Source organism: Pterocles gutturalis, unplaced genomic scaffold (genome assembly GCF_000699245.1).
Source record: "Pterocles gutturalis isolate BGI_N339 unplaced genomic scaffold, ASM69924v1 scaffold48918, whole genome shotgun sequence".
Classification (NCBI taxonomy): Eukaryota; Metazoa; Chordata; class Aves; order Pterocliformes; family Pteroclidae; genus Pterocles; species Pterocles gutturalis.
In genome coordinates this window covers 26875-41038 of record NW_010122458.1, presented here as the reverse complement: position 1 = coordinate 41038, position 14164 = coordinate 26875, and the positions used below count along the sequence as shown (strand labels likewise).

Below are 14164 nucleotides of genomic sequence, written 5' to 3'. Positions count from 1 at the left end.
GCGCTCTCCTTACAGCTGCTGGATTTCTAGAGGCCTCATGAAGCGCTTGGCGCCTGCCCGCCGACGATCCTGACCTAACAGCGAACATCTGGCTCAGCCTCAGCGTCGAGTTCGAGGAAGACCAGTCTCAGCTTTTTCTTTCTCTGCCATTTTGCTTGTTTCCCCTCTCCTTTACCAAGCACGACAAAGCCATAGGCTGCCTATGCTGTCAGATGCTATTTTTGACAAGAGGCTGCCCCACACTTGTTTGCGTTGGCTGCGGGTGTGACTGGTTTCCGTCGTGCTGCCGTGCTCCTTGAACAGTAGCCTGCGCTTCACAGCACGGTGAGCCGCTTTGGTTTCTCAGCTAATGTGAGAAACAGGCGCTGCTTCACAGAGGTGCGTGGAAAGACTTAATGGCTGGAAATGTCATCCAAACTTCAGGCTCTCATCACCTCAGCAGGCAGCTGTGGCAGAAACTTTAGTTCCAGCTCCAAGCTTGTCTAATGAATAGGTTGTTAACAGGAGCTCAGTTACGGGCTCTTGCCAAAAGCAGGTAACTGATCTTTATTTTATAAATAAACAGTGTCTGTCCCTCACTACCTTCCAGTATTTCTCCAGGGCTGTGACATCAAAGAATGCATGGAACCTTTTAGCCATTTTATATTCTCCTCAGAAGCTGCTTCCCCTCTGCTATAAATTTGTTCTCACAAAGAAACATCAATAAATTAAAACCGAGTCTCCCTCCCTTGTGTAGGCTCTTTGCTGCAATTAATCATCGAAAGTCAAGTTGCTTCAAAGACTTGCAAAGTTTCCCCCTCACCCACCCTCTCCTCTAAATCTTTGTAGGACGAAAGGAAAAAGGACAGAATAACAAACAGCATGTGTGAGAATCCCACATCATGGGACAGCCTGGCCCCTCCGCCAGCAGGGGGGCCGGGGGGAAGCTGTGAAATAAGAAACCTTACACATGCAGGCAGGACCCACACAACTGAACCGGCTTTGTTGGGAAACACATCGCGGGCTGCACAAAAAGCAGCTGACACCACTGTGTCTTAGGGACTGCACACTCTGTTGTTGGCTATCTGTAACCTTTATGATTAGTAATAACGAGCAGTTTTTCTCCTAGTGGCAGCTGTAGCAGGGGAAGGGTAAGTCAGTTACTGCACTCTTCCAGCCAAGAGCTATCAAGGTCATCACTCAGGACACCAGCCAGTTGGAAACTTCAGCTAAAACCACAATTTAATACACATTCTTTCTGATGACAGTACCAGCTTCAGCAGTGCCCCATCCCTCTGTGCTGCATCCTCTTTGCCAAGACAACTGTTTGTGCAGCTGTACAACGAGCCCAATGAAGGAACTGACCTAGTTCATCCTTCAGCCCCACAACCATATGGTAAAAAAGGCAACAGCAAAAAAATGCAAGTAATACTACCTTTGAATGCCCAAAAAAACGCAGGGATAAGTTCATCTGCTGTAGAAGAAGTGATATTAAACAAACCCAGCTCATTAGGCATCTGCACGTAATTCTTCCGTGGCAGGGTGGGAATCCTTGCAGCAACTACCTTAGTGAAGAGCCCTCAGTTTTAAATATCAGGGCAGCTGGTTCCTCTTAAAGAATTCACTCCTACTTTCTTACCTTTTCCAGATTTCAAATCCTCACTTCTCCCCCCATTCTGACGCCTGCTGACACAGAGGTCTCATAGCTGCTGCCCTAGAAGGGCTGGAGTTCCCTTCCCGGACAAACCTGGCACACACACAAGCATTTTTGACTGAAGAGGATCACTGATGTGAACGTTAATAGTAAAGGGGCATTTTAATAGCAGCAGCAGCTAAAACTCACTCTTCTTTGCATAGGGAAAGGGGAATAAGAGCTTTGGTCTAGCGGTGGAAGGTACCCATTTCTCATTCTCCTGAAGGAGAAGCAGATTAAATGGATGCATGGCTGAGTTACCCAAGGGCAGAGCTGACTGCAGTAATGCACAGAGCAATATGAAGTCTCCTAATTCTCACCCCTGTGCTTAACCCATGAAGCTGTCCCAAGTAATAATTATATTGCTGCTTGTCTCCCTGAACTTATTCCTTCTGTTTTCGCATATCAGGTACTTGCAAATGATAGTTACGGTGGCTCCTTGTCAAAAGTGGTGGAATCAAAACAGCTAAGCAAATGGGTACTGCTTGATGTTGCCTGTGCTCTTCAAAAGACAAGACTGGCACATCTGAAAGCACACTACAACTTCCCAGCATGAGTATATCATCACCCCTTGTTAGCTATGGCTATTAGCTGCCCCCAAAGTATCCTGCACAAATTCAGCAAAGCAGCTCTGGCTACAGTCTGCCTCTGACTTCTGAGAGAGGAATAAGCCTGACACAGCACCTGAACCAAGATACAGACAGTCCTATGGAGTGTACGCTCAGCCCACGCTTAATCCACTACAGCAATCAACTTTAAACATTATTTTAATATTTTTTGTTTTGCTGTAGTGTGTCTCTTACAGCCTGTCCGGTGCCAGCAGGGCTTGCTCTCCGCAGGAGGGATTTAGAGCAGCAGCTGTACATAGTGCTCTTGCATTCCCCACTGCTGACGGCCACACACGTTCCCTGTTTATGTTTGGGTGTTGTATAAGAAATCAATCTACATTTTTGCTAAAGCGTTCTGCTCCCTCCATGCTGAGTCTCCTTTTCCCTCTTCCACCTTTCTTTCATGCCTCCCCCTCCCTCTGAGTTTCTTCAAAGCATCGAGGAGCATTTGGAAGTAATTAGACCCGAAGGGAAATGTTGGCCAGGCTGGGAGACAATGACAAGTGCCAGGAACCCTGGGTGCCCTTTCTAGCCACTTTGAAGTTCATTCAGATGGTACAAAGCTCCCTTTTGCTTTGTTGAAAAAAAATGGGAGGAAGGGAATGAGGCATGACAGGCCCATTGAAAAGGGAGCACATCGAGGAGCATTTGGAAGTAATTAGACCCGAAGGGAAATGTTGGCCAGGCTGGGAGACAATGACAAGTGCCAGGAACCCTGGGTGCCCTTTCTAGCCACTTTGAAGTTCATTCAGATGGTACAAAGCTCCCTTTTGCTTTGTTGAAAAAAAATGGGAGGAAGGGAATGAGGCATGACAGGCCCATTGAAAAGGGAGCAGGTTCCTGTGAACGGACAGAGAAACCGAGCGCTGGGGGAAGAAACGGACTATCAAAGAGACCGACAAAAAGGCCTCCTATGGCCACTCTGCTTTATTACATCTACAAACTGTGCAGATGCACACGTCGTTCAGGGAACGACTGTCTATCCGGGGACAATGGGAAACACGTGATTACCGTAACACGGAACCCCATCAGCCCAGCACGAATCACTGATCCATGGAGAAGGCTTCAAATGAAATGGCACCATGGTTCCTGCGGCACCGCAGAGTTCATCTCCAGTACAAGCTCAGCTCTGACCCACAATATTCACCCCAGGACAACATCTGCAGGAGGCAGAGATCTGGACTGGTGCTTCCCTCTGCACACTAACTGCACTGCGGAGAACAGCTGCTCTGCTGGGGAAACGCTCGGACTGTAGCAGCCCGTAGATCGAAAGTCGCGTGAAGAGACCCTTTTACTGGATGTTGTTTTCTTCACTGTAATTACTGATGTTAATTATATCTAGTGAAAATAAGACACAGAGCTTGGGGCAGAAACAAACCCCACCTGCATTCCATGAACAGCTGCCTGTGTTCTTCATTAACAAGATTCTGGCAACTGGAAGCAGTGCAAGTGCCGCAGACCAAGAGGTTCACAGGAAAAGCCCACGTGAACTGTTGTAAGTGACCCAAGTGCTTCCTCTTCACTCACTTTCCAGCCGTCTGTGCCCAGAACTATCAGCAGCACTAACCCCTAACAGCAAGAAGCAGAGAGAAGTCTTGTTCTAGGTGTTACTTAACTATAGGTAAAACCGAACCGGATTGTATCTTTCTGCTGGAATTCAGGCAGTTAGACTCAAGTCATCTCTGAAGGTAGAACTGGGAAGATTTGAATTTAAAAATACAGATAGAAACAAAGTCCTTCACAGAAAGTATACAGGAATTATTTCCCCCTTAATTCTCTAGTCATATGATTTGCATGCAAGAAACTTTAACCTCTAACCTTGCATCTGTAGTCACAAAGACCATAAGCAGGCCTTCCACTCCTCCAAAAGTTTGAAATTGGCATCTGAATTAGCAATTTTCTATTTATAACTAATGTTCATACAGATTATCTCTCTCCAGGGCCACTAACAATTTCTTACACGTTCTGAGTAGGTTCATTAGGAAAGAGGAACAGCTGACTGCTCACTGGTCCAGCCACCCAGAATGTTTCATCTCTTCCCACCTACAAAATAAACATAAGAGCATTAAGACACTTAACGACGTAATTTGCACTGGATCCTTTCTCAGTAACATGATCTGATTGCTGAGGGTTCTGCACGCTGCTGAGCTCAAGCAACAGCAGCACCTAGGAGCACTCAGGGAGATGGAACGGTGAGTACATCGCACCTTACGGAGCAGGGAACTTCATCCTACACGTTATTAACACGCGTGTCAGAGAATGTCACTAACCTTTCACACCAGCTGCTAACGGGTAACCTGCACAGGTAGGTGAGATGGTCTCTCGTACTTTACCCAGACAATCGTTACTTGGCAAAGGAAGTTCTACTCCTAAGTGGAACGCTTCAAGCACACTGGAAGCAGGAAGCAATGAAGATCCTGTTTCCCACGTGATCGGTACCAGTATCCCAGTACAACAGACCAGGCACGGCGGGGAAAGGCACCAGCCCGCTGTTTGCAGCCTCCCAGCAATCACACCTTATGCTGCACTTGCTGGAGCTGATGAATACTAACATTCAAATACTAAAATTCTCATTCAGAGAGTTAATATGTGACATTATTAGCCAGGGAATTCCATATAATTCTTCCTAGTTTTACTGCCGTTAAGGGGGTGACTGAACATCTCCCCCCACCCAGCCTTCTCTTTTCCAGTGCATCAAAAAGTGAATGTTGCCAATTGTTTAATTCAGGAATCCTTCTTCTAGTTACTTCCTGTTTTGTATAAATTCTCATATAAAACCACACCTAAGCTACTGGTTCTGAGACTAAGAACAAGGTTGCAGTCTTCTGAGCAGGATAAACCAAGAAAAAATTAATAATGCAAACTTGGTTGCAATCTTAACTATGGAAAATCACTACTGTTTTGCAGTGAAGATTAAAAACAGAAAGACCAACAAAAAAAAAAATCAAGAGAAAGGAAAGTACTAAAACAGACTATACCAGCAAAGGAAAAATAACAAAAGAGGTTTAGAGATGACACGAGACCTTGGTATGTAGAGCATCAGTATCAGTATGCCTATCAGTATTAGCATTTGAACTCCACTAGCACAGCTAAGAGCTCAGAACCTTAATCCCAGAACAAAGGTAAGAATGCTGCAAGCATACAGGCTGGGCATCAGAGTCAGCGCTGCACAGAGCCTGCACTCCGATGCCTCTCCAGCAAAGGCCGAGGTTTAAGTCGCAAACTGATTTGTGATTGACAAGCTCTGTACCCAGTGTCCTGCAAGCCTTACGCTGACATCCGCGAAAATATTGTCAACATCCACCACGTTTGGCACGGAGGAGCCTGCCTTTCAGGGGAGTGCAGAACAAGCTCTCCTCTGATTTCACGATACCTGGCAGCTTCAGCCATTTGGGTATTTTCCCAGGGGCCCTTCTCAGCATCTGTGGAGCTCCGTGCATGCTCGCTGGTTCTGGCTGCTCGTTGGTCTTTTTGTCACTTCCCACTTCTGGTTCAGATAGGGATGGAACTGTTGATTCTAAAGATGACGAAGCAGAAGGAACTAATGATTTGGACAAACATCTGAGGAAGAAAATAAGCAAGTAGAATTAAACTTCATTTTTTCATAATAGCCCCTTGTACCACTACCACCTTTAAACTTTTAAAGTCAGACTGAAAAGGCTCTTCTTTTTCACGATAAAAGGTCTAGGATTTACTTGATTTAGTCACTGAAATCCTGCTTTGCAAAGAAGGACTCACAAAATTATTAAGCCAGGTGTGACCAGTGTGTCTATTTCAGGAGAAAATGAAGTCCTAGTATATTCAGAGCACATTTCTTTGTAGTAAAACGGGCTCGTTTCACGCTCCCCATCCCTGAAATACTCACCCCTTTGCAACTATTCAGTCCCAACGTACCTGGCTACCAATACATCAGCTGCAGAAGGGGAAACTGCAGACCTCAGCAGGTCCGACTTCAGGTAACAATCTGTTTAAAAATGAAACCCAAACACTTGCTTGGTAACATAAAGACATCCATCACCACAGAATCACATAGCTCTTGGCTGAGCAAACACCTGCTGTACACTATCGTACATCTCCATCACCTTCCCCCAGTGGCACAGGACATTTCTGAACTGCCACAGTTCCTTCCACAGCTCAAGGTGCCCTATTTCATCACTCAAACCACGAGATCCTGACCTTGTCTTCCAGTGCTCACTGCATCTCAGAAACTTCTCTGTGAAGCCAGAGCATGCTTTAACCTCCGGGAGAAACAGACTCTAAGCATAAACGAGAAGTGCCAAAGAATGACAGATGCAGATCTGTTCTCCCATCTCTGCTACAACAGGGGGTCTGTACACGTGTTTCGTTGTCACCTGTATCGTTGCCATTTTCAACAACGGGATTTCCTTCTACAGAGTCATTCTTCTGTCCTTCTTGTCCCCGTAGCGGACAATGCCTGCTCCACAGCCTAGCGAACCTCCTCAGAAAGGTTCTAGTTTACATTTGTGCTCAGGCTGTTTGTCCAGTTCAGTGTCAGCAGGACCAAGCCAGCTCTGAACAGATTCCGTCATTCGGAATGGGAGCATTCACCAGCATTCTCAAGGACTGCATTATCTTTTGTGGGAAGAACTCCGAACAGAAGGATGCTTCTGGGTCTACTATAGGAACGGTACAGTCAGCTGAAGAAGAGAGGAAATGCACTCACCCCGGAGCTCCTCAGATCCAAAATGAACGACAGCAGTCGGAAAGAGTTTAGCCTGCGGCAAAAGGGGAAAAGAAGAGATCGCTGATTGCAGATGCTTTCACAGTCCCTGTGAGCATTACAGACAGGTTAGACCACTACGGACAGATTGACAGAACTTAAGCTGAGGTCACTGAGCCAGGAAAGGCTGAACGTGTGCTGAGCACAGGGCACTCAGAGCAGGACATGAAGCACAATTCTGTGATCTGTTCTGCTACACACAGACAAGACCTGGACAGCAAACCCCCACTGCGCTGACGACCTGCCATTTGTTTTCCTCCGCTCCCATGTCTCAGGCCATCACACTTCACCCATATTCTCCACTGCTGAGCACGTTACGTGGGTACGATTAAGAATCTTCCAAGACCTGAGTGGCTGATAGTAAGAGAAGGAAAAGGCAGCTGTGTCCTCAGGATCCCATAGCAGATTATTCTATTAAGTTTATACCCTGCGGACTGCTACCGGTACAGCGACTAATGAAACTGCATTAACTGGAGGCAAAACGAAACAGCTTCACCCACCTTCCTGACTACAAACTTCAAATGAGTACGTGGTATTACACGTTTTTTGACATTAATCCAAAGGCTGCAGGAGACTGTCACATACAGGACGGCCACAAACATCATGTTAGAGGGAAGCAGGAGATATCTGTCAGTCTGCTCTGAGTCTCAGCTCCTGCTCAAGTGCGCAGGCATCCTCACATCCTTGAGCTGGCATTTTAGCAGAAACCATTATTTATTAGGTCTTTTAACATTTCATTCCTCAATCAACAGGGCCTAAGGTTGCCTGCTCCAGTCACAAAGACAGCTCTCCATAAACTTTTTTAATTAAAAACTACCAGACACGGTTTAGAAACTCCAGAGAAAACTCTTGCAAGAGCTTTGATGTTTCCGCTGCATTCGTCTGAAGGGATCCCTCTATGCAGGAAACGGGTGCCTTAGAAAGCCCCCCCCCAACACACGTACACTCAAGCCCTTCTACACACAACATCCTTTTCATGCCAGCTGCGAGCTGGAAAATGAGGTTTTTGTAGCATGTTAGTGTTGGAATTTTTTAATAACCTCCCCTCTCTTTTTTTCCCCTCCCGACCAATTATCTTGGTAAATAATTAACATTCTGAAGGAGATAAGTAAGCACAGCATCTCGGAGCTCAAAGCCCTTTAGTTCAAAGCCCTGCCCTTTTCTCTGCGTCTCCCTGCTGCCGCCACCGAAACTTCCTTGTCAATCAAGCTCTGGGCACACACATCAAAGCTTCATGCGGGAATGGCCCCAAGGGGTCAGAGAGAATTCATGGCAGGGGCTGCACAAGGCACAAAGAGAAAAAGAGAGCGAGAAGCACAGACCCAGAGCTAGACAGACACACTCAGCCGCACACACACACAGGCAGAACGCGCCCCAGTATAAACCTTCACCCCATCGACTCTCAGGTTGACAAATAACCACGTTCTAAGTTTTGGGATCCACCTCCACAACCATTTCCCACTGCTGGCAAAACATCAGACCAAATGTTTCGGTTCAAAATCTTTTAATTGAAAGAAACTTAAAGGAACTAGACAGCAGCTCGTGAGTACACAGAAGGCAACCTCCTTCCCTCCCATGGCTCCTTTCCCTGCATCCTTATCCCTTCCCAGGGTCAGCCAACACAGGGTCCCCTTTTGCCAAATTTACATCCAACTGGTTCTTTTTCTCCAATTCAAGGAGACTATTGGCTCACTCATACAATCCTTTGTCTCGCTTCCTTCGCACAGAATTCTTCGGTCCCATCCCAATCTCAGCGCTGACGGTTCAGCGCAGAAGGCGGCTACATCCCACCCATCACCCCCGGCGCTCTCCAGCTGCTCGCTGGCAGGACATAACGCTGGCTGAGATTTTTTTTGTAACACTGAAGTATTTAAATCAGCACCAATTTCACATTAAAAAACCACCAGTGGAATCATCCCACTGGCCCAGGAATGTCTTGGCACAAAGATGAGAAGGCTTTAATAGCTGCAGTCCAGGAAAACACAAATCCAAAGCTGGAGCCTTAGGTATTGTCCAACACTGCTAAGAATGCAAGAACGCTGGGCAGACCATCACCTGAAAACTATCTTCTCAAGTCAGCTGGTACATCCTCATTCGCAGTTGTTCTAAGGCATACATCCGTGTCTCCGGAAGAACAGTTCTGCAGTCCTTAACCTCACTGCACAGGATTCTCATGAGATTTAGAAACCTTGGAGTCATGCTGAGCCTGTCAGACTCACCAAAAGAATCACAGGCTGTGTGAAATAAGTATTAAAAAGACTCCATTCAGTTATACACAAAGAATTACTACAATATGAATGAGTCAACAGGTAGTTACTGTACTCAAATATCCGCGTTTCTCTTCCTTGCTGCTTTGATTTCCAGACAAAGATACAATGCTGCTCTGATTGTGAAAACAGACACTATTAACCCATCGAATTATAATGTTCAAATCACACCGTGCAAGGCATATTTACAAGATACAGTTAATTATTATTTTTATGGCAACAGCACCTAGAAATCTAATTGAAAATGGTGTCTCATTGTGCAATTGTATAAAAGTACTGAGCAGCAACATGCAATATAAATAAAAATGTAAGAAAGTTTGAGCTTTTGGTTGTTTGGTTTGGTTTGTTTTGGTTTTTTTGGTACAGATGAAAAAGTGAGACCTAAAGAAATTAAATAACTTATTCAAGGTCACACAGGATGGCAGTAGCAGAAATGAGAACTAAGTATGTAAGTCTCCAGAGTCCCATCCAAGGCCTTAATCACAGGACAGCTTTCTTCTGACAGGATGAAAAACTCACCAATGAGGCAAGAAGCGGAGGAAGCCGATGTCCTGCTTACTGCCCTTGCCATTTAAGGGGTACCATTCCAAATGAGCAGCTCCTCAGATGTTAAAAAGATCTAAAGGACACAGGTTCATCACTTTACTTAGCTACAGAAGTTTAAATGAACGCTTTCCGTTTTTGAAATCTGAAGACCAGCCTGTTACTCATAAAGCCACATTTAGTCTGAAACTGTGCAGCTAAGTAACCCAAAGATCCATTCCAGACACGCCGAGCGCAGTTACTCAGACACACAGCGGTGAGCATGGTTTATGACAGCAGAGCATCCTGGCTGCAGAGCGGTGCAGTGGGGCTACTGCATCCTGCAGCCATGGCAAAGACATCCACACCAGGACAACACTCCCCTGTGAATCCAGCTGTGATACACAGAGAAACATCTCCGCTTTCCTTCGGCGCATGGGTCAGTAACTTGTTCTCTGGAGCACAGAAAAGATTTCAGGCAGAACCCCCCAAACAACACCCCAGTACCTCCTCCTGTCCTAGCTGTCTCCAGACACACACATTCAAAAAATCCTGCGGCACAGTACTGCAGAACACGCTCACGACCAGCGTGCAGCTACTCTGCTCACGGACAGAGGGATGCTTTCAGAGTGGGCAGACTGCTGTCTAAGGGGAACTTGCAGCTGCCAGAACGAGAAGCATTCTTTCCGTTACATGATCTGAAAAGATTAGAGTGCCACAGGTCTGCTGTCGGTTTGATGTTAAAAGATGAATAAGAAAATAAGCACTTCAAAGGAACACGCGCATGGAAGGAGAAACCCAAGCTACCAACATGAAATACTGCACAGTGCACACACCCCAAACACATAAACGAGCTCTTGGAAAATTCAACCAGAAAGCCGGTGGATCAAAAGCTTCTCCAGCAAGACTGCAAAGCATTGCTGAAACAGAAATAAACACCGCAGTCATGGTGAAAGGGGCAAACCAAGTGGTTTGTGTTTATAACCTGAGAACAAAGCTGCTCAATGTGGACCACAACTGCCAGAGAAGATGGATATTCTGCAGCCAGGACGGAGGAGGTCTGATCCCGCTAGAGCGGGGGACCTTTAAAATTCATAAGGCAAAGATAAGGTTTGAAAGCACTGTTTTGAGAAGGCTACTGCAGAAGGAATGCAGGTATATAGAGTGTTCATTGAGCCCTTGAGCTGAGATCAGAAAGATCTGGCCTTCAAAACCGACAGCAGAAGAGAGAACATTTTTGGCAGAATTTCCACTCTAAGCCCAGCCACACAAGGAAGCCCTCATCCCGACCGAAGCGCCCAGCCTTGCTCGCAGTCAGCACAAAGGGACAGGCTCTGCCAGCATGGTGAACAGACCTCGCCAGACAGACTGCTGCTGAAATCTAGTCAGATGAGAAAATCCTGAGCAGGAAAGCGAAGGGCTAACACTTCATACAGGAAGGTGAACACCGTCCTCCGGGCTGGATGAATTTCACTATTAATTGCAATTTTCTTTGCTAGCGAGTAGAATAACCACAAAGCCTGCCACTGGAAATACCTCATCAGAGTCAGCCCGTCGGAGGTGATTTTTTCTAAAGCTGCATTCAGGCTCTTGCCAGCAGCAGAGAACGCTTCATGCTGCTCAATTCGTAGTCGGCTTCACTGAACGAGCGTGCCAGACGTATTGCCCAAACCGGCATTAACAAACAGGATATGGAAACTGAACCAAAGGCAGAGAAAGGAACAAACAGCTCCTCTGGATTTCTGCCCCGTGGTACACGCCAGAGGAAACACTCGGTGCACTCTAAGATCTGATTAGAAGATCTAAATATTTATGTGGAAGCCTGTGGATTCCTTTAGCTCATCTGAAGACAGATGATGGCCTCCTGCCCTCTTTGTTGCCTTGACTTTTCCAGTGGCTGGTATTCTCACCTCCTGGTAACTCTTTCCTTAGCAATCCACGACTGCTTTACACCAACGCACCCCAGGTGTGCACTACACAAGCACCTGTTTCTGGGAGGAGAAAGAAGGGAAGAAGCAACTCTGAAAAGCTCAGCTAGCCTAGAAAAACACAAACAAGCAACTAGAGCTGTAAGGAACCCGAAGCCAAGTGCTACAACAGGGAAGCCTGCAGTTGATCAGTTCTGGAGGGCAGAACATTATAAAACACTTCAAGGGACATGAGGATAAGGCAGCCAGCAAAAACAGCAATAACAAAAAATCAAAGCAATGCCTTGAAGTCTTTATGGGTTCCAAAAACCCCACGTTGCTGCCAATCTGCATGCTCACTATACTGTAAATACACATATTTGTGGAGAATTCACTTCAGACAGTTCTTTCAGCCCAAGTATCTTGGCAGACAAGTTGACAATATTTGTCTTTTTTCCTGGTTTTGCATGCAGCGTAAAGGTTCTCCCTTCACTGTAAGCGATCAGATTTAACGAATGTGGTTCCAACCTTATCAGCCAGAATGGAGCGAGAGAGTGGGGAGAGAGCAGAAGTGTTGATCATATGGTACTCCACCATCTGCAGCGACTCCTGTTGTTGGCTTCCGCACAAATTTCCGTCATTTATACATATCTGAATGCTCAAATGTGCTCACATTACTGCCTCAGACACCATCCACGTTTTCGTATCGAGAGCGCCAAGGCGGTCTGAGCGGAGGACAGCCTGCTGCTAACTGAAGACCTGAGAGAGCGGGGTGCCACTCCAGGAGTTGTGTCCGACACTGGGCGAGCAATCCCAAACCACCAGCTCACAGTCACATCACAGAAGAAGCAACTCTACCCTCAGCGAGGGCGGGGTTGTGATACCACCAGAAATGAGTCTCCACGACAGTCAGTTCCTAAAACACCCAGGCTGGCGGTGGTCAATGTCCAGAACGCCCTGTGCTTGGGCTGAAGCAGGCTCTGCCTCTGACAGTCCCAGCACAGACCGTAAGTTTCTAGAAAATCCTTTTGAAGTTCATCGGGAGAATCCCCTTATCTTTGGGGGATGCTGCTAGAATTCCCTATGTACCAAGGCATTTCTCAAAGAAAAGGAGAGAACAAAAGGCAATTACGTAGCCTATGACTAAACTGAAGGGAATAAATAATTGGATGCTTCTCTGCCACAGTCCTACTTAAAAGTAACAACAACAGCCCACTTATGATTAGACAGGACAGCATCATGTCTTTTGAAAGACATGAGGGAACCTAGAAAACCAAGACTGGACTGTGCAGAAGCCATAAGCCAACCTCTATTCTTTCACCCTTTGGTTTTCTTAACTCTCTCTCATTTTCTGTTTCTCAAGAGTTTAAGCACCATATTTGGGGAACAAGAATCTAAGAAGTCCCTGAAATCCAAAGGAGAATAAACCCCATTAAAAAAAAAAAATGGAAAAGCATTTATGGAACAGGGTAATTAGAAAAAAATCTCATGTCTGAAAGTTACGAATTCTAATGCTCTAAGGCTCATTCAATTGCAGCTCACAGTTATCACTGAGGTAATTAGAATTGGCTGAGAGAGTTGGGGTTGTTCAGCCTGGAGAAGAGAAGGCTCCGAGGAGACTTAATAGCAGCCTTCCAGTAACTGAAAGGGGGCTACAGGAGAGATGGGGAGGGACTCTTCATCAGGGAGCGTAGTGAGAGGACAAGGGGTAACAGGTATAAGCTGAAAGAGAGCAGATTTAGACTAGACATTAGGAAGAAATGTTTTCCTGTGCAGGGGGTGAGGCAGTGGCCCAGGGTGCCCAGAGAAGCTGTGGATGCCCCATCCCTGGAGGGGTTCAAGGCCAGGCTGGATGAGGCTTTGGGCAACCTGGGCTAGTGGGAGGTGTCCCTGCCCATGGCAGGGGGTGGAACTCGATGATCTTTAAGATCCCTTCCAGCCCAAACCACTCTGTGATTCTATGATAATTCAGTACAATCTTCCTTATGATTGCCTTTGCTTCCTCTGAAAGTCACTTTATTCCTGAGATGAATACACACTCCAGCGGTGTTCTGTGAAGCACCCATGATCCACCTCTATTTTGTACGTTATCTTCCACCTGGGTCAAATGCGCACGACAGAGTGAAGCGTCTGATAATATGAAAATGCTGAAAAAAATCCAGAATGGCTACATACACCATGGTAGCACCTGCTTTGAATGGAAGCAGAGGTTTCTGGTAATCTAAGAAATATCCCATTAAAGTCAAGTGTCAGGTTATGCGCAGGCGTCTCTGCAAGAACCACATCAGGTGCCAAGCGTTCCAGCGGCCGTTGCCAACACAGCACCTGGAGCAGAAGCTGCGAATTTTGTCAGTTACATGAAAAAACCTGACAACCTGCAACAGCTGTACTACCGGTAACAACAACCTCAAAGCAGCTTGAGCGGTCAGCCGTTCCGTCCCCCGCGC

The 14164-nt window shown here is 46.3% G+C and overlaps 1 protein-coding gene across 1 annotated transcript in view; it reads right to left on the bottom strand.

Moving 5' to 3' along the window:
• Positions 1-5653: 5653 nt before the first annotated feature.
• ASPSCR1 (alveolar soft part sarcoma chromosome region, candidate 1) overlaps positions 5654-14164 on the bottom strand; it is a gene marked incomplete at its 3' end in the record, with an annotated part of 34667 nt that continues 26156 nt past the window's right edge. Inside the window, exons 11-13 of the mRNA XM_010077514.1 lie at positions 6965-7016; positions 6175-6244; positions 5654-5841 (exon numbers count right to left, since the gene is read on the bottom strand). Coding sequence (XP_010075816.1) covers positions 5654-5841; positions 6175-6244; positions 6965-7016 — 310 coding nt within the window. The remainder of the gene's footprint in view (positions 5842-6174; positions 6245-6964; positions 7017-14164) is intronic.